The 22040-nt window shown below is 42.2% G+C and overlaps 1 protein-coding gene and 1 long non-coding RNA gene across 2 annotated transcripts in view; one reads left to right on the top strand and one right to left on the bottom strand.

Moving 5' to 3' along the window:
• Nucleotides 1-21073, top strand: part of LOC308196752 — a 36680-nt gene extending 15607 nt beyond the window's left edge. Inside the window, exon 2 of the long non-coding RNA XR_013952379.1 lies at nucleotides 624-21073. This is a non-coding gene — a long non-coding RNA (uncharacterized lncRNA). The remainder of the gene's footprint in view (nucleotides 1-623) is intronic.
• Nucleotides 18641-22040, bottom strand: part of CALM1 (calmodulin 1) — an 11459-nt gene continuing 8059 nt past the window's right edge. The window contains exon 6 of the mRNA XM_080596249.1: nucleotides 18641-22000. Within this exon, the coding sequence (XP_080452375.1) occupies nucleotides 21972-22000 (29 nt within the window). The 3' untranslated portion in view covers nucleotides 18641-21971. The remainder of the gene's footprint in view (nucleotides 22001-22040) is intronic.

The following is a 22040-nucleotide window of genomic DNA, read 5'->3' as shown; positions in this document are numbered from 1 at the left end:
ATCAGCCATAATACTTGTGTGCAGAAGGAGGTGCAGCTTTGTGCATGCATCTCACGTTACTCATTCATCAGAGCTCGCCTGTGTGGTTGTTGGTTATTTACAGGAGACCCTGTCTTTCTGTCATGCCCAATGTTGTTTTTCTCTGAAGCATCATCAGGCATTGCTGGAGGCACGATGCCCGGTGTGGGTGATCAAACCCTCTTCTCGTCTGCCCTGGAAATCAAGATCAGTCATGGCTTACGGTCCTGTGAGCCAGATGGTTAGCAGGGCTGCTGAATTCATTTCTCGGTCTTTCTGTGCATAAATCCAACAAAATGCTTTTGCCTTCCTACAGCTGGCACATGTGCCTAACGATTTGATCTTTTGCATTTTAAATATTTATTCAGTATTTAATTTAAACCCCTGAGACTAATCCTGGTGCTTTAACTTAGCCCTCAACTAGTTTCTGTGAATCATCTCTGTCACTATTTGGTGATCTTCGACAAATTGGCTTCATATACTAGTGGGGCACAGTCCTTAGTCCTTTCTCTATTTGTATTTTGGGAGTATTTTGGAAAGAGCTACTGGTGATTTTTAAAGTATTACAAGGCATTAAACTGTTGTTTCTGTCTTTTAAATTATAGATGGTCTCCATAGAGACACTGAAGTTCTACATTGCTCTCTTGAATTGCCTGAAGAAGTGACACTTAGAATTACATTCGGAACAATGCTAATTAGCAAATGCTGAATTTTAAACAAGCTTCACGGCAAGGTTTTTGTCTGATAGGAGCAGCAACCAGCAATTGACTGACCAAACCAACAAAGCTGAATTACAGACAACATGCTATTTAATTATTCATTAGACATTTTACAGGGTTAACTACAATAGGCACCATTCCCTTTCTGAGGAATCACCGAGCCAAGCATAAGTGCCTTAGAAATCCGGTATAATAAACAGTCGGACAGAGTCAGCAAAATGAAATCTGCTTCCCAAATTACAGTTTTTGTGAGGAGGGGAGAGGCAGAAACAAACCTTTGCAGCCAGTGGATGAGAATGTCCTGGTACATGTACGGAATAGAAATAACCTGTCACGAGCCCAGTCGTGAGCATGCAGACGCAGCTACTGTATGAGGATTTTGATGAAGGAAACTATTGCTGAACTGGGAGGAGGGCAAAACACTTGTCACCCAACCTAGAATCAGACCTGGAGGATGCAACTGGGCTATGCCCAGCAATTGTTAAGGGAGGCAAGACCCAGCAGAACCTGCCTGCCATCGTCTCCCACATCAGATGGATACCACCAGTCATGGTGCCGTGGTGTCATGGTGCCATGGTGCCGTGGTGCCATGGTGCCATTGTGTTATGGTGTCATGGTGCCATGGTGCCGTGGTGCCATGGTGCCATTGTGTTATGGTGTCATGGTGCCATGGTGTGATGGTGCCATGGTGTCATGGTGCCATTATGTTATTGTGCCATGGTGCCATGCTGTCATTGTGTCATGGTGTCACAGTGCCACGGTGTCATGGTGTCGTGGTGCCATGGTGTCGTGGTGGGGCTCTTTGGGGCTGGCCAGGAGGTGAGGTGGAGCATGTGTGGTGGCCACGGCAGAAATGAGAAACTGCCAACAGCTGGACACATAAGGCAGATGTGGGTGCTGGAAGTCATTATTAGCCTGGCAAACGGTGAGTACGGAGAAAAAGAATCTTTGGGGAAGGCTTTTGTATTAGCCAAGACCTTTTCACTTCCAGAATAAGCCATGATCAAAGGAAATGATTGCAAGAAAGGGTAAGATTTGTGGATCTGTGTAGAAGCCACAAAGTGGCTTGAAAGACCTTGAACAGACACTGACCTAAGCTCAGATAACTCTTAGGAAACATAGGCTGGGAAATACATCTGTTTATGCCACTATTTTGTTTTGATCTATGTACTTTTTGTGCTAACTGAAGCAAAGGCCAATCCTACTCCAATGAAGTCAAGGAATAAGGACAAAGTTCTGCCTCTCCCAAGCCAAAGGAAGCTGAAGAAGAGACACCTAGACACAAGAGCTGCACACAGGGCCCTGAGAACAGTGCTGCCAGGAGCACTGCAGGTGGTATCCAGGTCACTGTAGTTATTTGTGATTGGACCATAAGACTAGATGTTAACCATTGGATTTAATTTCATGGTGCATCGCAAGTCAGGTTAATTATTCAGGGCCACACTTTGTGCCAAGATTTATAGTTGGATGAAGGCAGGCAGCCTGTTTGTATGCTCTGTCCTTTCTCTGTAAGGTAGGGGCAACAAAGATTGCTGGTATAGCAGGCAGGGAGCTCAGTCAATGCGGTTATAAGTGTGTGCTGGTGTAACTGATGTTTGTGGAGAGCACTGATCCATAGAAGGAAAAGTGTTTTAAAAGAGTAGCAAAGTGATAGTTCGGTTTCATTAGTAATGCAGTGTGATCTCTTACTGCTCTACATCAGAATTGTTGGGAATTTGTTACTTATATGGATGACAATGAGTGGTCCTGGGATGATCTCTGCAAGCCTTGATCTGTGGAGCTAAACCTTCTTTCCTTAATGCATTTAATGTTTTTTTAACTGCCTCAGATGCTTCCCATACATTAAACAAGGCACCACTGTTGATGATGAGTCCAGACATGAAGAAATGAGCAGTAGACCAGACTCTGGCAGCCCTCTGGGATGGATGTGACACCTTGGGTTGTTGCTCAGTGGTGTAACGGGCATGTCCCTGCCATCTGCTCTGTCTCAGGAAAAACAGAAGTGCAAAATGGGACAACTTTAAAACACTGTTCTCTCTCTCAGCCAGGGTGATGCATTGCATGTCAGGTGTCGGCGTAAGGGGATTGTTTTTTGAGATGAGACAAATGAGTGAGTAGGATGAAACCTATCTAATCAAAGGGAATCAAATGTAACTGGTAATGCCATCCACAGCTATGGTAGTACTTCACCGTCCTTATTCTGCTATAACTACCTACATACAGGTTAAAACTTATTTTAGGATAATAAACTCTATCTGTCTAAAGTGGTTCACAATCTGGAGTCATTTATATTTCTGCTATTGCTTTTTCATAGCAGCATCCACCGTACTTACCACAAGCATTTGAATGGTCTGTTGCGTGAGATTTGCCCTTACAACAGTCTCTGTACATTGCAGTTCTGGTAAATAATATTTGTGCTGAACCTGAATAGAACCTGAATACAAGAATGTTCTCATCTCATGTATTATTTTCTGCAGAGTGTCCACCATTATTATGACTGCATGTCCCAAAATGCAAAGAAGGGCTCCCATAAGGATACAATTATTTCCCTTTTCCTTTCAGCCTGCATATATCATCCTTGCTAGTTTTCTCAGTGGCATGAAAAAGATGGATATTGAAGCCTGCAGACTTCTGGTTCTACCCTGAAACTGAATCCCACACACATCTCAGAAAGCAAAAAGTCTCCTTGCATGTGTCCACTGAGCATGGCAATGTAGGAGTATACATAAGGGAGAGCCTAGAATAGGACCTTTTGGTTTGACAAATGGGAAGCACAAAGATGCTGGGTTGCTGATGTTGTTGGTTAAGACAGCTAATCTCAGCAACATCCAGGAGAATCTGCTGGTATCAGCACACCTGTACATGTTTGAGTGAGAGTACAGTGTTGTTTGGTCACCAAAGGGTTCCTAAATGATCACACAAAGACACACACACAAAAAAAAGGGAGCCTGGTGTTTACCAGTAACCTTCTCTCTCCATTTGCCCATTTGCATGGTGTCAGCCATACGAGTATCTACTTCTCCCGTACGTGATTACTTTCTAATCTAGGTAGGATCCTGCCTCAGGGATGGCATCCACAAGTGGATTTGCCTTGCTTGCATGAAAAGATAGCCAGACACTTTGTCATTGCCCCAAGTCCTAGACTCCCAATGCTATTTCATGGTCTGAGATGATGGTGGAGGCTCTCTTTAAAGCAGCTTTGTTTGGGGGTGTGTAACCTTAGGAAAGACATCAGCAAAGCAGGCTTGCTCCATACACAGCTGGGAACAGGCAGTGGGTTTGAAGGAGAGGGTCACAGGAGGCTGAAGGAGCAAGCACTGGGGGGGTGCCCCACAGCCGGGGTCAATGGATCTCTCCAGCTCTGAGGATTTTAAGGGTGCAAGACCCCAGTGAGCATCAGATCCCTCCTTCAGTACTTCTCGGGCTAGGAAAGGAGGGATCTGGACTGGAACACTTGGCTGAATGAGATGAACAGAAATTAGAAGGAAATGTTTGTTTAATAGTTTTATTCACTTTAATGTGTTTTCCTGTTACCTAGGAACAAATTAGCAATTACTTCAAATCTGATATCCAAAGAATGCACCTCTGGAGCTGACCTGACTGCATGAGTTTTGGCTGCACCTCAGTCCACATGTGGTTTTGAGCAGTTTGGTCTGAGTCCAAAAGTAATTTAAATTCAAACAGTGCTTGTTGTTTTATGAGAGTGGCTCTGGCTGCTGAATTAAACAAAAATGTGAAAAATAAAATGAAAGCGAGCAAAGGAATTACTAACTGCTATAAAGCCCATTTGAATTTTCCATGTTTATTATTATAGTGACCCATCACTTGAACCAGTCATTTCAATCTACATTGCTTGAAGAACTATGAAGCAACTGCACTTTCTACCAAAAGCTGTATTAAAATACATTATCCAGAGAGCTCACTCTCTCAGAGCTGAAGATGTCTCCTTAGACTAATGTTCAGCTTCTGTATTTTCTGGCATTTGGTTGATTTATCCATGCAGCCATAATATCACAATGCTGCAGGCTTTTATGTTTCATTTCCTAGCTTTCTAAAGGAAGCAAGAAAAATAAAAAGGTAATTTAATGCACTCCACAATTACTATTTAAGCATTACATCATCAGAAAGGCTGTCACTAACTAGAAAGTGGTCCCAATGACAAGACAGCATTACCTAGCAACTGCAGATAAGCCATTAACTCTTTTTTGAGTATCATATCCACCACTGAGGCTGGAAAATACATTGTAGAGAAAAAATGAATATGCCCAAGTGCCTGAAAAAAAAAAAAAAACCAGCTTCTTCCATCTTGTGATTATGGTGTGAACATTTTGCTCTGTAATTCTGAAAAGATGCCCAATTCAGTTCTCTGAAAGAACATATGAAGACCAAACGGCTGTGAAGGCAGCTTCTGAGAACGAAGGGAAGCATGATGAATCACACCAGTGCTATGTGTGCAGTCGCAGGGTGAGACAGGATTTTTCTTTAGCCTGAAGAAGGACTACTGGTTAAAATATTACCAAGTCTCAGGAGGTTTACAGTTATTATTTACACATCTCATGGGTCTTTGTAACCCTTCAGAAATGCATCTGGCATTTTAGGGAGCGTGCTATGTTCACCCCATATTCTGTATGGCAGACAAAGATAGAGCTAGGTCTAAGTTTCAAATTTAAGTAAGCTTTATGTGAAGAAAATGAAATTACATCTGAACTCTGCTATGACTTTCACGGGACCAAGCAGGTCCTAAAGGGTGAAAACCTTTGGACACCTCCTAGGCCCAGCCCCTCTCCTGACAGATGCTAGCAGCCGCTGAGTCTGTGCACTCCCCAGGAAACTTCTGGGACTGCTCTTGCCACAGCTTTGGACATCTGCAATCCACACTGAGAAACCGAGCAAGGACCTCCACTGCAGCTGCAACTCACAGAGCAATGTGCCAGGAAAGCAGCAGCAGAAGCTACAAGAAGGAGGAATTTGGAAGAGGCACCGAGAACCGGGTCTGTGTGCACAGTACTGGACTTGCTGCCAGCAGGGCAGCATCTCCATAGACTCTCAACTTCTTAAAGAATTGTCTTGAGTTTCAGCAACATGCAGACTTCTTCTGTCATCTAGCACACAAGGAACATATCCAGAAGAAGACTATCAGATACAGACAAAGCTCAGACCCTGATGTTTTCCATGTGACTAAAGAATGGACGAAAAATGTATGCGTCCTCCTATTCCCACCCTCAGCCTAGACAGGTTTCCAGGCCTTCACAAAGTCCTCCATCGGGTCTTATCAAGAGTCAGCAGGCTCCATCTATCCCCAGACACTGCCTTTCATTTTGTTTGAGTATAGGTGTGTAGTAAAATATACAGCAGTCCAATCTGTAGGTCTTTCCTTAAATCGCATGGCTTGTGGTAGCCATGAAATGAAGCCAGCAGATCAGGAAAATGTGAGGAGAGGAAGAAAGGTCCAGAAACGAGCAGCAAGGAAAACACTCTATTTTCTTCTCAAGTCCAAAAAAAAAAGGTGTTCTGGACAAACATCACTCTAATGGGAGCAATTCCTCTATAGTTCATTCCAAATAAATAAACTGTCCAACAGTTATATATGACATGGCATATTTCAGCCTTTAAATGGGTGCAGGGACTGCACCACTTACTATGTTTTCATTCCAGATGACTAAAGGTTTTTAAAATCCTTCCCCCCCCCCCGCCCCATCCAAAAAATAAGATGTCATACTAAATCACTACTCTGATATGATTATAAAAACACTCTCTTTGATTAATGTGTTACTTTGTTACAAGCAATAATAAAGAACAACAACAACTAGCCAGCACAAAAGAGCAGGCGTTTTCAGGAGAAGTGCAGATAAGTCCTAATTTGTGCTCTGCAATGGCTCAAGCCAGCCAGAAGCTGACACTCTGCCTCTCGCTGACTCCAGTAGAAATCTCTCAGCATCTCATAGGCTCACTGAGCATCTCGTAATATCAACTCCATCAATGCAGTTACAAGTACTCAGTGTCCACATCACCTGTTAACATAACTTATGGTTAAGGGAATACAGCATCTGTAAGAGTTAGTCCAAACACTGGTGAAAACCCTTACTATTTCACCAGCGAAAGAAAGCTGCACACTCTCAAGGCATCAATATAACTATCACCATCAGTGCCATGGTGATCAAAACATGTACACTGATTTCGCAGTATTTTCATATTGTAAAATACATAGAGCCATTAAAAGCCCCCAGTCTCGTTGTCTATGAATGCTGCTGGCAACTTGGAATTTGTTAAACTATACACACTGCTCTGTGAAATATAGGACCTGAGCCAAATCCCTGAGCCTGATCCTTCTATGATGTTATGACTCCACTTACTGCGCCCATTTCTAATTGTTTTACTTACTTTAATTAATTAGTTTCTCAACAGGAACAATATGCTCTATGCATTTCAATGTGAGGAGATTACTACACCTGTAAGTTTGCTCAATTCATTTGGTCTGTGACCTTGCATCCTCTAACTCCAGGTGAGCACTGGATTTACAGAATAACACTGCATCTCCTGCAGCACCCAGACACCTAAGCCCTTGACCTCACACAGAGAAACTCATTAGAAAACCGTCTAGAAGGGGCAGAAATAAAATTAAAACAAAACATGGAAACTGTTGTTGCAAAGTAAAAAATGGCCCAGAAGAGGGTAATTCCATTAGTACATTTGCTAACGTAAGGCAAAATGGCAACTCTAATGGAGACTTTCAGCAGAAATCATAAATGAGCAATGAAGATACTGGTCTTTTCAAGTGCCACATGGTTCAGTAGAGAACTCACAACCATTTAATGAACAATTTGTTAAGGGAAAGAGAAGAAGCAAATTTTGCCCTCAATTACAGTCAATGGGATTGCTTGCGTATGTCAATTGTAACTCAAAGTGACATTCTTGTTATATTAAATATTCACTGAAATTCACAGTAATACATGTATTGTTTTAATGGATCATTTTATTCTCTGAGTGCACAATTCTCACCTTTTTTTTTTCTCAGCATAGCACTGCATATTACCTAATCATAATGAGAAAACGTACACAACTTCAAAATGCTGCAATGTAGGAAATTTTTAAAGCTCAAGATGCAGCAAGACCACCACAGCAACTTTATTCTGAGGGGCAAGCTGTTGGAAGAGTGATACTTCCTCTATTCACTGAGGTAAGCCTCGGCTATCTAAGAAAGAGGCCAGATTATTCAAAAATACCTGTCACTCTGCAGTTCCTTTCCTCTTTTCAACTGAGTTATTGTTGACTTTGAAAACCTCACCTCCTGGATAGTCTGCAAGGTATGAGTTAAATTGCAGATATTATTTTATTTAACTTCATATTAAACCTAACAGAAAGAAATACAAAATGCAGTGTCAGACAATAAGGCCATTAGAAACTTCCCTTTTGCATATCCTGGCATTTGTTGACTTGACCAGTTTGCATTTAATTTCTTTGTTTGTTTTCTTTCTAAAGGGAAAAAAAAAAAAAAAAAACACCACTTCTGGGTGAAGGCAAAAAATGACAGTCTTTTCCTAAATATAAAAATTCCCCCAAATATTATCCTTGGGGAGCAACCAAATCAAATATATTTGCTTCAAAGTTGTTGTTTCTATTTTTATTTTATTTTCTAAGTTAGGAACGCGTGAGAAAAAGAGATTATAATGGAGACTGTTTTTCATTCTTGACCATAGCAGGTACTGGCAAGATCTTGCTATGATTTATGTGCATACATCTTATATTTCATTCCCTTATCTTTTTAAACGAGTTGTGAATAATTCACAGAGAATGGCTGGGTGGATAACAGAGTTTTTGCACCCCTGAAGATTGAAATCTTCTAATTACCCAGCCACAAATATAGCTTGGAAGTAGTAACACCAGGTTTCCTTACCCCACATATCCGTGGCCCAGAGCTCATCCTTATGTATGAGCCCTTCAGTATCCAGCTTCCAATTAGTTCTCAGCTTTTCCTTCAAGATATCCAACAAGGCTGACAGTGAAGACAATGTTCATAAGAGGCCACTTGCCTTCTGGGAAGTCAACTGTCACTATCAAATTTGTTGCAGTAAAAAATTAAATGTTTGGCATATGGTAATGACTTACCTGTCACTATTGCCTCAGACCAGGCTTGAGCCTCACCAAAAAGAGGCTAATAAATCCCTATTAAGCCCTTCTTCTTACTTCCCAATACGTCCTCCTCCTTGACCATTAGCTCTTGAGCCCACTGACCTGAGTACACACTTAAGAAACTTTGGTAGTTATCTGAAAAAAGGTAAAAAGAAGACAGAAGCTGAGATGATAATTCAGACATATGGAAATAATGTGGTAATGTTGCTCTTATGTAGGCAGGCAGTCTACTAATAACATCATTGCAAAGCACTTGGAGGTTTTTAACAGGAAAAAACCAATGGAGCTGCACAAGATATCCAGAATTCAGCGGCTTTGTTTAAAAGCTCCTCTTCTGATTAGTTTGCTGTGAGCACAATGAGCGGGACCTGTTATTGCTAAGGAATAGTAAAAAACTACAGCACAATGGAAACCAAAAAAAATGAGGGAGACTTTCCCTCAGGAAAGGAGCTGTACAGGTCAGGGAGATTAACTGAACAGTGGGAAGCCACCAATTTTTGCCCTAAGACTCCTGAAAAACACTGTAATATACAGTCCTGGCTATGTAACTCCACTGTAAGCACCATTATGAAGACAACAGATAGGCTTGGGGTCAACTGTTGTGATATTTAGGCAATACCACCATCTATTCTTCTCCTTAAGACTTGAGCAAAAATTAGCCAACGCTTCTTCCGTGGCTACTTACAGAAAGGTGGTTCCATACCTACACTTGTCCAATGCCAGGAAATCTTTAATTTCTAATGTAAGTTTATCCTGGGCCTATTCCTACCTGTTGGTTCTTCTGCTGGCATTGACCTTTGGCTTAACTTCTTTCCTAGTATTTTTTCCTAATGATACTTATAGAAGAGAATCATAAAAGCATTAAAGATGTTCATATTGATCCAGAAAGGAAAAAAAAAAAAAAATGGACAGCATACATGTCATGCTGTAATGAGTTGGAGGGCAGGAGATCTAAAGGTATGAAATTTCTATCTGCATCTGAATTTCAAAAGTGCTGTGTTGGGATGTGAGGAGGGGAACAGAGGTGTTTCATTTAAAAGAAAAACAACTTACAACTTACAAAGTTTAAATTTGAATTTGCCTAAAGCTTTGGTGTCTTGGGATACAAATGCTTAATGTTGATTGCTGTGGATGGCCCACATCCATCTCTAAGACATTTCAACCCACATGTTTGCATGCAGGGCAGCAACGACAGGAGCTGCCAAGCTGGGACCAGCTCTCTCCAGCCCTTCCAGCCTGCCAACATCAGCGTTACACTTCCCTAGGCCATAAAAATAAGCCATAAGTGCTGGTCTGGGGTTGGCTCCAGGCTGGTTGACACGACCTGGCCTGACAGCTGGTCCACTCTGGTAGGCATGGGAAGGTTTGGCTGGGCTGCCAGCCCCAGCCCCGCAGCTGCAGTCCTCATGGAGGGCAATAAAAGCAACAAACGGGGAGCTCAAGCTTACACTGGCCTGCTCTCTTCTATAGTAATACCAACAATACCACAAATCCCTTTTCACTGCTGTGCCGAGAAGCTGGGGAAGGCTTGAAGGATGCAGTCCCCAGCGTCTGAAGCATTGTGTGGGCCTCTCCAAGCCGGTTTAGGCCTGGTCCGTCAGGCACTGGTGCTGGCTGAAGCAGCAAAATGCATGGCACAGGCTGCCAGGGAAGGCAGAGAGCGCCCAGGTGCCCAACCCAGGGCCTCACAGCCAGGTGGGGACATGGGCACCATGGTGTCCCCACAAAGGACCTCTGGGGACAGGAGGGAGGATATGTGTCACTACTGCAACATGGAGACATGCTGGGCCTCAGCCTCCATGTACAGGCTGTTCTCAGAGGAAGGGGTTCAAGCTTCAGTGCCCTCAGCCTACTGCAAGTGAGGACATCTACTGAGCAGCTGGAGGACCAGGTCAGGAGGCTGAGTAGTGACGCCGTGACAGAAGGGTCTGTGAATGGAAATGAGCAGCCACAAGTACTTATGTGGGATGAAGGTATAAACAAGGCTCCTCTGCAGGCTGCCAAATGGGCATTTCCCGGCACTAATTTTTTGTTAACTTCTTGCAGGTTGCATCAGAATCAACGAGCTCATGTTGAATGGCTCTGTACCATGCTCTATTTTCTAGACCATTTGCTAAACTACTTAAAATGAGGAAAGTGTTCGCATTTGATTTCGCTACTTAGTATTAATTTGGGGCCTGTTATACCCTCTCCGTAGTCTTTTACTGGTTTCAAAACGGGTGTGATGAAATAAAGAATTACGGCTACAGGCTGAAGAGAGGAGCTAGAAAATATTCTGCTGTATTTTGAACCTTCACTGTTGTTCCAGGTAAGTATTAAAGCCCTAAACCCCTCTTCAGCTGCTACCTGGAGAGTATGGGCATCTCTGTTTTTTACAGTGAAGGTTTCTGAGTTCTTGGATGTGCCTGTAATCTCCTTGGTGTCAACATTTACAACCAGCGTAGCCCCTGCCCCCCAGGATCTCAGCAGTATGGTCCCAAGTGTTGATTCAGCAGACATCCTTGGACTGAGCCTACCAGGCTCAGTCGAAAAAGTCCTCATTTCTCCATACATAAATTTGCAGGAAATAAGAGAATGGACTCTACCATCTCCTCCTGACCAGGAATACACCCACAGCATAAGGCTATGAGCCACCATGAAACTGCTACACTCGGCACTGAACGAAACAGGAACAAAAATTCTAACAGGGGCAAAGCCACCGATGGGAGTATGTGGGCAGTCAGTTGCCTAATGGCAGGGTGTGTGGGCCAGTGCACCATCCTTAGGTCCACTGTCAACTTCACTACTGTGAACCCAGCGTCACTGGCACAAAGATTTGGGATATGGATTTCCCCTCTCCAGGGAGAGTACATGCCCATGTCTGTTTCTCTGCATCAGGTACTGTTTACTCTGCACAAGGTGGGTAGCTGTGTGGGGATGGAGAGAAGCTGTCACCTGTCCCTGTATCACAAAGGACTGCTTGGCCACCATGGCCCTGCCTGCAGGGCAGGCTCAGAGCACTGACTTCCCTTGCCATGCAGGTGTCTTTCAGCACCCCAGAGTGAAGTAGTTGCATCCTGGAGACTGGCAGGATGTAAGGCACGATCACTGAACACAGCAGCAGTCTGGTGACAGTGACCGCATGGACCTCAACTGCTCACCTCACAGGCAAGCAGGAACAGACATGGCACTGGGCAATACTTGCACAGGGAAAAAGCTTTCCTAGCAGCGGTGCTGTCAGCTCTTCATAGCCTTTTCCCGATGTCCACATTGTACAGGTCCCTGCTGAGCACTCCTTGAAGCTGCTTCTCTGCATCAGTTCTTTCCCCTCTAACCCAAGCAAAGAGTCTGGGAGATTAACACAGACTTGTCTTGGCAGTTTTGTTTCTGTGGCAGGGCCACTGTAATATGCAGTGGGTTGCATTCACAAGGCCATTTGCATGTTTCACCTTTTTTTTTTAAAATCTATTTTAGATCTTCCTTCAAACACTTCTGCTTTGCCGCTCTTCTCTGCAGGGCTTCTCCCAGAGCTGGCACCACAGAAATCGCTCATCATCCCTTAAAGAGCTCTTCTGTGTGAGTGCTTTGCCAAACAAACTCATCTTTTATGCCTCCCTGAGTCCATCAGTCCAGCTTTCCTGCCTTTACTTATACCAGTAACACTTTTTTCCTTTTAAACAATTTTACTTTTTTTTTTTTTTTTTTTTTTTTTTATTAGAGGGTATAATAAAAAATTAAATGAAACCACAAACCTCATTTTGTAAAATTTGGTCTGACCTACATCTCCAGAATCAAAGAAATTCTGAGCTAATGATGAATCTGCCTTGTACAGCTAATCCTGTTTAATTGCCACGGTTCATGGGCACCAAGCTGGTAGTGCAGGAACAGAAGAAGTTTGTAGGGTGAGGCCTTTGCTGATTTTCACTGAAAAGAGTGATGGATATTTTCATATTTGGAAATATAAAACTGGGATAAAATTTTCTGTAAGGTGATAAACTGCAAAGTGGGTCAAGTCCCAGACTGAAATATTTAACAGCAAACCATTCACTCAAAACAAAGTGTACTCAATTCATTAGAAAATCTGTATTTTTGTCTTGGAAAGCTTACAAACATGTCCAAGAACTTAGAAAACTTCATTGCAAAAAACAGAGGTGCCGATGGTCTTTAGGGTGAGCAGAGGCCTTTATCAGGTGTTCAGGGGACTGTGACTTGGGAGTAGTGGGACATCAAATCCTTTTGTGTTCCTAGTTCTGGCAAAAAAAACTTACCAATCCAATAGAGTTAGAATGTTTTTACTGCAAAACTAGCAGTCAACATTATGCACTCAGTCAATAGCCCTGTAAAAGTGGTTCCATTTTCTCAGCAATTCAGCCAATATGACCAATTAATGCCTGCTCCAGTTATTGTTGTCTTAACTGATCAAATTAATTTAATTTGGAATTTGGTCTAGACTATCTTAAAAGTCTGTAAATCACTAAAAAATACCTTCAATGCCACACAAGTAGATTCTATAACCTTTGGGTAATATCCTAGGAACTAAAGCTACATGAGAAATTAGGACACGTGAGATAGATAATAAAAAATCTGCAAACAGATTAGTTCGGTACTTCATCCTTAAAGTAATAGCATCATTTGACTGGCAGTTTGAAGTCATTTACATATGAAGGATATTAATCATGAATAAGAATCTGAATTCTTCTCTATCCTGTTAAAAGTAGAAGCACTGAAGTATGTTCCATTATTTCATAGTAAGCAATGTAATCTACCTAGCTATATATATTATTAGATTTCACTTTTTCATTTATACGTATTCACTAATGGCAATAGCTTTTATATGAAGAAGTTTTTTGCCACATCGATGAAGGAAGGTTATTTTTCCCCATATAGTGACTACCTACTGTATTGAAGCAGGTCTAATGTGTCTAAGTAGAGAGTACTAAAATGGCATTATTAGAACTATTGCTTCATAAAACTTCAAACTACCATAATAATTTAATAGTGCAATCAGACATTATGTGACTTTTTCTGCAGGCATACGTCTGCAGCTGAGAGCTTCCTACTTCTAGTTTTTGCATGGGTGTACTGCTGCACCAGTTTAGTAAATAGTAACTGATCTCCTACTCTAGAGCTATCTGTTGGCAGAATTAAGTTCAGTTAGGTGCTCTTTACAGAACAGGCAACTTGTGGCTCTAAGGCGTAGAGATGGAGACGTTCAACAGCCTAGATACCCCCAGACCAGGTACCCCCTGCCTGAAGCTTGGGGGAAATTGCTCTGTGTCTTGTTTTGCAGCCACAGCTCTCGGCTGCTGCAAGCTAAGCAGGGCTCAGGTCAATGTCTACAACCCGGGCTGAGCTGATCATGGGGGGACTTTCTTCTACACTCTGTCATGAGTCCTTGCCCCATTTCAGGCAGCACAGAGATGAAAGTTACTTGGTGAGAAACCAGCAGGTTAGGATGAAAATTTTGGTGGCTGCTTGTGGGAACAGAGATCTGGAAGAAGATGTGTCATTGGCGGCCCTGGTTGAGAAATAGCTTGGCTGATAGGGTGAAAAAGGGGCAAGGACCATGGGACAAGGAAATGAACAAAAGAGGCACAAGCTGGCCCTGATGAGGGTAGAGAATAAATCTGAGACGAGGGAGGTGGCAGGAGAGGCACAGGAGAGCTGGTATGGGGTCAGGGTGTCAGTGGATGAGCGGAGGAGCCTACGGCCACCAACACCCAGTCTCCTGCTGCCCCGAGTAGCTCTGACAGCCCCCGAAGCCACCCTTGCTCTGCAGTCAGCGAGTGCCCACAGAAGCCATGGGCTGGGCCACCTCAGGCCTGTGCTGAACCTACGGGATGAGGCTCGGGGTGACACAGGGGGTGTCATCGGGATGCTGCACGGCGGAGTTTCCTGTGCTGTGAGCGAGTAGTACATTACAGGATTGAAACAGCAGGGAAAGGGCAAAGCTAAGCCTCAGAGTTAGGGAGTGCCAGAACTGAGTTTCTGTACCACTTTTCTTTGCCTACTTCCCTTCCAACCCCCTTACAATGTGGTTTCAGCGTGAAATCCTGTAATTTATTTCAGCTCCTTCCTCTTTCCTGGCACAAGGGGAGCTGCTCTGAGCATGAATCGGGGTGGTGCCGTGAAAAAAACTCTGTGCAGCTGATCTGTTTTCTTGTGAACTTAGCTCTGTATGGGTGGGTGCTTCCTCTATGTTCATCATTCGACAACTGCCTGACCCAGAGGCTTAGACAGATTTTCAGGCATGAAGGAAGCTCACTGGTATCGATGGAATTGTGCCATGCACAGCTTGAGATAGTAGCTCTGAAAAATTTAAGTGTCTCTAACTGGGCTCCCTGATAATGAATGCTACCTTGGACTTCAGTGACCGTACCTCGGTTCTTGCTGTTAAAGGAGGGTGTCCTTACTTCACCATTTGCCATGAAAAGCCATGAAAAAAGAAAGCAGTATGTGTCATAAAAATGAAAGCGGTATTTGTGAAGCACTCGGCTACTTCAGTGCCATCGGAAAAAATGAAGAAACTACTAATTCTGTCCTCAGAACAAGAGCTGTGCAGTGGGAAGTGACTTGAGTATGGAATAATGCATTCAGAAAGAAAGTTGAAAAGAAGTATTTAATAAACTGCATGCAAAAATCCTGTGGGAAGCATAGTATGAGAGTCTATAAGCCAAGACAGTGTCTTAATTTTTTGCAATCACATCTGCAACAGCCCAAGCTGGCATTTCACAGATAACCTTAATTGGGTATTTTCTAAATTTTGAGTGCTTAGTTCTGCAGCCTTAAGAGCATTCTTTTGTCATAGTATTTTCAGTGTACAAATGTGTAATATACAAAAGAATAATAACTTAAGCTAGTGAACAAGTTGTATACCTTCCTTTCCAGAAGTTAATTTGATAGAAAATACATTGGAAAGGCAGTTTTCACATTTTAGCTATGCTTACGTTAGCTGTGCTGTAGAACATGGCATCCTCATTGGTGGTGAAAAGATGTTTTACTTGTTGACTGGATGTACTGATGGAATTAACTCGTCTGTAATTCAGCTGCGTAGGGTAGACAGCATCATGCTCACTGTGACTCTGATTGTCAGGGCACCTGGTGGTCACATAAAGGAATTTTTGGTCTATTAACGGCTAACGAAACAAATAGGCTATTTGAAAATATTGCTAACATTTTATGCCAAAATCCCTGACAATTTTGATGTCTCACATAGATACCTGTGGAGCTAAATATTCTTTCTTATAGTGTTTTACTTAATAAAAGAGATTCAGTAAAAAGCCATCTGAAGTCCTGGCTATGTTTTGTCTCCTACCAGGATGTCTGGAGGAAATTGTTCCTTTCAATGTGTTTGTAAAGAAAGCTCAGAATAAGCAGGGCACATTTTGCAAGTTCTGAACTGCAAAAGGCTTACAGCCGGCTTTTCCAGGCCGTGTTTTCAGGTATAACATAGTACACAGGCCTAGCATGTGGTGGCGGAGTTTTCGTCTGTTGTTTGTTTGTTTGTTTGTTTTTTGGGGGTGGACACTACAAAAAGTGGACAAACCGAGTGGCACTGCCACTGCTAGAAAAACGTAATGCTCAGAGAGCTCACAGTCGAGTATTTATAGATTTGTGGGCAACAAATACTCCATGAGATGAGACTACAAAGCAGGCCCATGCTCAGGTATGCTCCTTTTTTTCTCTTGGCCTATCCATTTTTTTCACCATACTGATTTATCGGAATAACTACGGCACTGGTGTGCTGTCAGCATCGCTACTGCCAATCCCACTGCAGCCTAGCAAAAAGGGGAATGATATCCCATGTCTTTTTATGGCTTGCTCAGTTGATTGAATTGGTTCCTATTGGAATATTGTGTTCATTCTAAATGCTGCAACTGGTAGGGCAAATAGGACATTTGTTCAAGAATCTTTTTTTCAAACTTCATATTTAGAGATGTAGGAATAAAATAAACTATTCAGAACATATTTTGATTCATTTTTAGGTGACTAGCTCAGTTTTCATATTGTACTTGAACCATTAATTATCTTAAGAGACACATTATTGCCAGGAAAAGGCTGTTCTGAGAGTAATTCTTTCAGTATTTCTCCACATGTTGACATCTGAGGCAACTGAGATGAAAGTGACTTTTCTGAGATTTGTACAAGATTTCACAGTCAATGACGTTTCTGTGAAAGACCAGAGCAAGAAATTCCTGTGTACGAGGCTGCAGTCCTCATTGCCAGCTACAGCCAGCTTTGCCCAACACCTCTAGTGATGCTGGACAGAGTAACTTGCAACCTCCTTATTAGTCTCTGGGGGAGATAGTGGGGGACTTTTTTTTTTTTCTTTTTAACATCACTATACATTGCTGGTGTCACTCAGCTTCTGTCCCCACAGGGATCTGGGTGAAATTTAACCTCCTGCTGCAGTATGCAGCAAGTCTCCCGGTGGGCTTGAACAGTTTTATGCCAGGAAGGGACACGCTGCTTTCTGAAGTGTGTTCTTGCCTCTGCAGAGCAAAGCAGCGCTCGGGGAAGCGAGAAGAGGCTCCTGGTCGGCGCTGCAGGGATGGGAGCAGGGCAGGCTGGCCGGCTCTGCGCTGGTCCTGCCTGTTAGCAGCAGGAAGGAGAGCAACGCGGGCACTTGTTTAGTACTAGGTACCGGCTGTGCTTAATCATCCTGGGGCTTTAAGAAATTAATTAATTAAATTAATTCTGTTAGCCTCTACCTAATCAGCAGTTCTGTCATATATAGGGGATATTTGGCCACTTCATCCAGAGCTGGATTTATTAATATCAAACTTTAAATCAATTATCAACTACTACAGATAACCTCTGAATGCTTTCTTGATAGGGGAAACTTGCTGATAGGGGTTCTTAGAAGCATACAACATCAACCCTTTAAGTGCTTGGGCTTTCATACAAATTTTTTATAGCGAATAACATCAGGACTCTTTGGAGCTCCAAATCCATGCACAATTCATTATCTACTTAATTAGTTCAAAGTCTGGTGTTTGGATTTTTAAAATATATAAATATATATTGGAATTGCAATCCTGTTGTGTAAAAATCCACAAATAACACACACATTTGTCTTACTGATTTTAAGGGTGCACCTGTTCTGTTTAAATGTTTATCGTTTGCTCTCCTAAATGTCAGTCAGGAGATACATGGCACCAGCCTTTATCACCTATCTTCACTTGACTACTAGATGTTTATGGTTAGAAGACACACCGTGGTCTTGCCACAGTACTTCATCGAATTTCAGTTAGTCACTGAACCTTAAAAAACAAAACCAAACCCCCCACCCTAATTGGATTGCAGTAAGGCAGGTGGTCTAGTTAGTTTCAGGGTATGGAAAAAGCAAGCTGTACAACTGTTAGTTCTAAACCCCAAGACTGTTTTTAGTTTAATTTGGTGCCACCTGGGAACAGGGTCCTGCATCCACTTCACATGCTTACTGCCATACAGGGACCAAGGTACAGCCTCTCCCCCTCCCACCGAGCCATGCAGGGCACGGGGACTGTCAGCAGTGGCACTGTGCAGTACCCACAGGTCAGACCTGCACCCACACATTTAATGCATTGATAAGGTGTAGGCTAACTTCTTCATCAGTTCTTGACAGCATCAGTGTTTCTGAAGCTGCAGAAGTGGGACAAATGTGTGGGGGGAATGAGTCTTCCATCACATCAGTAACCCCCCTCCTCCCCTTCATCCCACCCCAGCAAACAAAACAAATGCCCCATACCTGGAGACGCTTCAGGATGTGTGTGCCTGAGTTATTAATAAAATAAGCATGATAATGAATAATCTATGTTAAGCATTTTCTTACCCTTTATTTTTTCATTATGATCAGAAGAGGAATATGATTAACAGCAGTTTAAACTTTAGCAGTACAATTTCAGTATTAAATATAAAACTACACTGCAAGTTGATGTATTTTAAAAATGGTTATGTATAATCTAGCCTTAAATTTATGTATCAAATACAACTCAATTGTTTCTTGCCTTGACAATTAACATATCTAACAAGTTTCAACAAGCCAGACATCCATCTTTTCCATTAAAAAAAATAAGCAAGCACACCAACTCTTATTCATAACAAGGGGGTGTAAATATTCAACACTTTCCTGAGTGTTGTGCAAATAAAAACATGGTTGAGAAAGTCAGTTAAATAAGTGTAATGATAAACCTGAAGCTAAGCTGGAGGACCTTTTGATTAACTTCATATTTCATATATTACTTGCATCAGTTGAGAGCAACATGAGTTACAGAACTTCCATGAAAACAAGCCACTTACAAGCAGGTGGTTAAGCTTGATCAGTTTATTAAAAGGATTATATGACACGGTTGCCTGCAATAGCAGGGGACTGGATCTGATGACCCAGGAAGTTCTTTCCAGTCCCATGTTTCTAAGCCATGCACCAAGTGTATCCAGCCCACACTTTCACATTTGGAAAAAGCCAAAGCCACACGCACACACCCACAAAACAAAAAGAAAAAGAAAAAAAAGTCCTTGATGACACTGTTTCATTTCTCTAGATACTCACTACGCGGAAAGGAACAGAGCTAAAGTCCTGTACAGAGGATACATTTACTCGAGGTTGATGTGGTACTGAAGTCAGTTAATAATTAGATACCTCCAGGCAGATTCAGTTACAGGGCATACCAACACTGCACACTGCCAGACAATTTCTAATCAAGCCAAGAACCTCTTGCAGGAATGAGGTCTCTTTGCTAGCAAGCACAGAGCACACTGAATAAGCTAAAAGCAGCTGTTCTTAAATGAACTACCCTACCAACCGTGAGTGAATGACAGATAGATGGTAAGAAGCATTTACCTACTGGACAAGATCTCTGCACACTCAGGCAGAAGTAATTAGTTCAGAGCAGCAACCCTTGCTCCTACCTTGCCTGTCTCAAGTACATTCTCGTTCAAAGCTGGTCTACAGACTCAGGGCAGCCACTCTCGGGCACTGCCAAAGAAGCAGTCTGCAGCTGCCATGCAAGGCTCTACTTTCAAGTGGCAGTCAGGCATTCTCATCGCAGCAGCCGGTTTGTTATGACAGCATACGCAGCCATAGCAAAAGCCTTTACAACTAGAGATCTAAACAACTGCCTAGATTCAGCCCATCTAACTTCCAGGCACTTGGTTAAGGTGTCCGGGTACCTAGTCACCCAGAGCTCCCCCCAGCAACAACCAAGAATAAAAAATAAAAAATAAATCACTGAAGGCAGATAGTCTCGATTGCCTTCTGGAGGCATCTCTTTAGCCCCACCGAGTGAGGCTGCGTTTCAAGCAACCAAGTTCTTAACACAGGCACCTCAGTTAGACAGGATGAATGGAGACCTGCATCTCTCTCAAGAGATAGTATCAATACTCTCCAAAACCAAAGGCAATTAAGCAATTAAGGTTTGCAGCTCCAGTTATATTTGGAAACAGACTTACAGTCAAGTAACAAAGCTGTAGTCCCTCCCTCCCAAGCATAAAAGCCTTCCACATGGAGGCTCTGCTATTAAAAAAAACATTCTTCCAAAACAAAGAAGAGTGAACACAGCTGCTTTGCTACTCATTCATGGGGAAGCTGAAGGATCAGAGAACACTTACTCAAAGACCTGGAATGACTAAGCATTGCTAGTGCATGCAAAGCAGAAGTAACAAGACTTTTTAAATTAACCCTAGTCCTCTTCTCCACCCCATAAAATTCATGCAAGTGTTTGAGAAGATAGTCAAGACATAATAGCCCCAGTTTCCAAAAAGGCTTTTGTTATTTTAAACATTGTAAGAGAAATGTCCATTTCTTTCTGTGGGTAGAGAAATGCATTTTTGGCATGTTTGAGAATCATAGATATCTATGAAGTCCATGCTGTTTAAGTGCTCCAACTGGTTTCTATAACCTGTCAAAAAAAACATAGCAATCTATCCATGTTCCCCCAGTATCGACATGCATGCTGAGAGCTCTCCACTTTAGTGAAATGAGGTGTTACTTCTCTGCTGATAGTTGACGAGTCAGCATTACACGACTTTGAGACCAACTAAATTAACATTGTCGTAATATGAAAGGCAAGCACAAGTTCATTTATTTATAGCAAAGGTCTTGGGTTACAGGAGGTCAGTTCTTGCCATCTCGAAAAGATAGGGGATAACTTATTGCATACATGTGCATTATAATTTAGCAGCAAGTCATTCATAGAAACGCTTCCCTCCTACTGCTTTTTTGGTTTATTATCTCAATTATATATATATTTTAGCTTTACAAAGCATTTAACACCACCTTTAAGTTAATGGTCTTTTATTGGAAAAAAGACTAGCATTTACAACTTGGAATGGACATAAATTGTAATGTCTTGAACAGCAATGTTGATAGTTGTGCTGAAGTCCACAGGCTACTCCGCCAGCTCCAAGTCATGGTACAGAAGGTTTTAAAAATATGAGAGTCCAAAGATGCTCCCTTGGTGAAGGTTTCTTTTAAAAATTTTGTGAACGGTAACAGCCCGACACCCGTTTCACTATAGTGCAATGCAGACAATGTTAAACCAATATTTTAACACAGACATGCCATCCATAGTTAAGATCATCGTATTTTTTGGAGCACACTGCTACGTACAGGAGAACCATTCAACCTTTAGGGCATTTTCTCTAAGTTTTGCATCCTTCAACCATTTTTGCTGCATACCATCCTGAGGTATAAACCAATTTTAAAGTAAACCAGCTATGACAATTTATACTACAAATTGATCTAGAATCCACCATTGAACAAAAGAGTGGATCTTTTAGGTTGTTTTTTTCCTTTTTATACAAATGTCTGACTGTGCTCAATTGTCAAGCTGCATGCATGAAAAACTGGCCAGCCCAAACAGTGTAATAGTCATTAGCAAATGGAACTTTTGAGTTCACTAAGTGCTTCCTTTTTTTTTTTATTTTCAAGGTAGTACAATTATTTATATTGTAAAACTGATGTTTAACTTGATCTTTTGGGGACAGGACCACCAACCATTACATGCAGTTTGTGGACAGAAGGTATTTTGACATTCAGTTTTGCTATACAGAAACAGAATGAATAAATGAACATTTTTTTGCAAGAGGTAAGTAAAAGATTCAATTTGATTCTTCTAGAGGAAAAAAGGTGTAAAGGAGGTCTCTTCACTTTGCAGTCATCATCTGTACGAATTCTGAAAAGACAAAAGGTCACTGATTTATTGTCTCCAGAGT

The sequence above is a fragment of the Anser brachyrhynchus genome, assembly GCF_964034855.1.
Source record: "Anser brachyrhynchus genome assembly, chromosome: 5".
In the NCBI taxonomy this organism is placed as follows: Eukaryota; Metazoa; Chordata; class Aves; order Anseriformes; family Anatidae; genus Anser; species Anser brachyrhynchus.
This window is presented reverse-complemented; position numbering and strand designations above follow the sequence as displayed.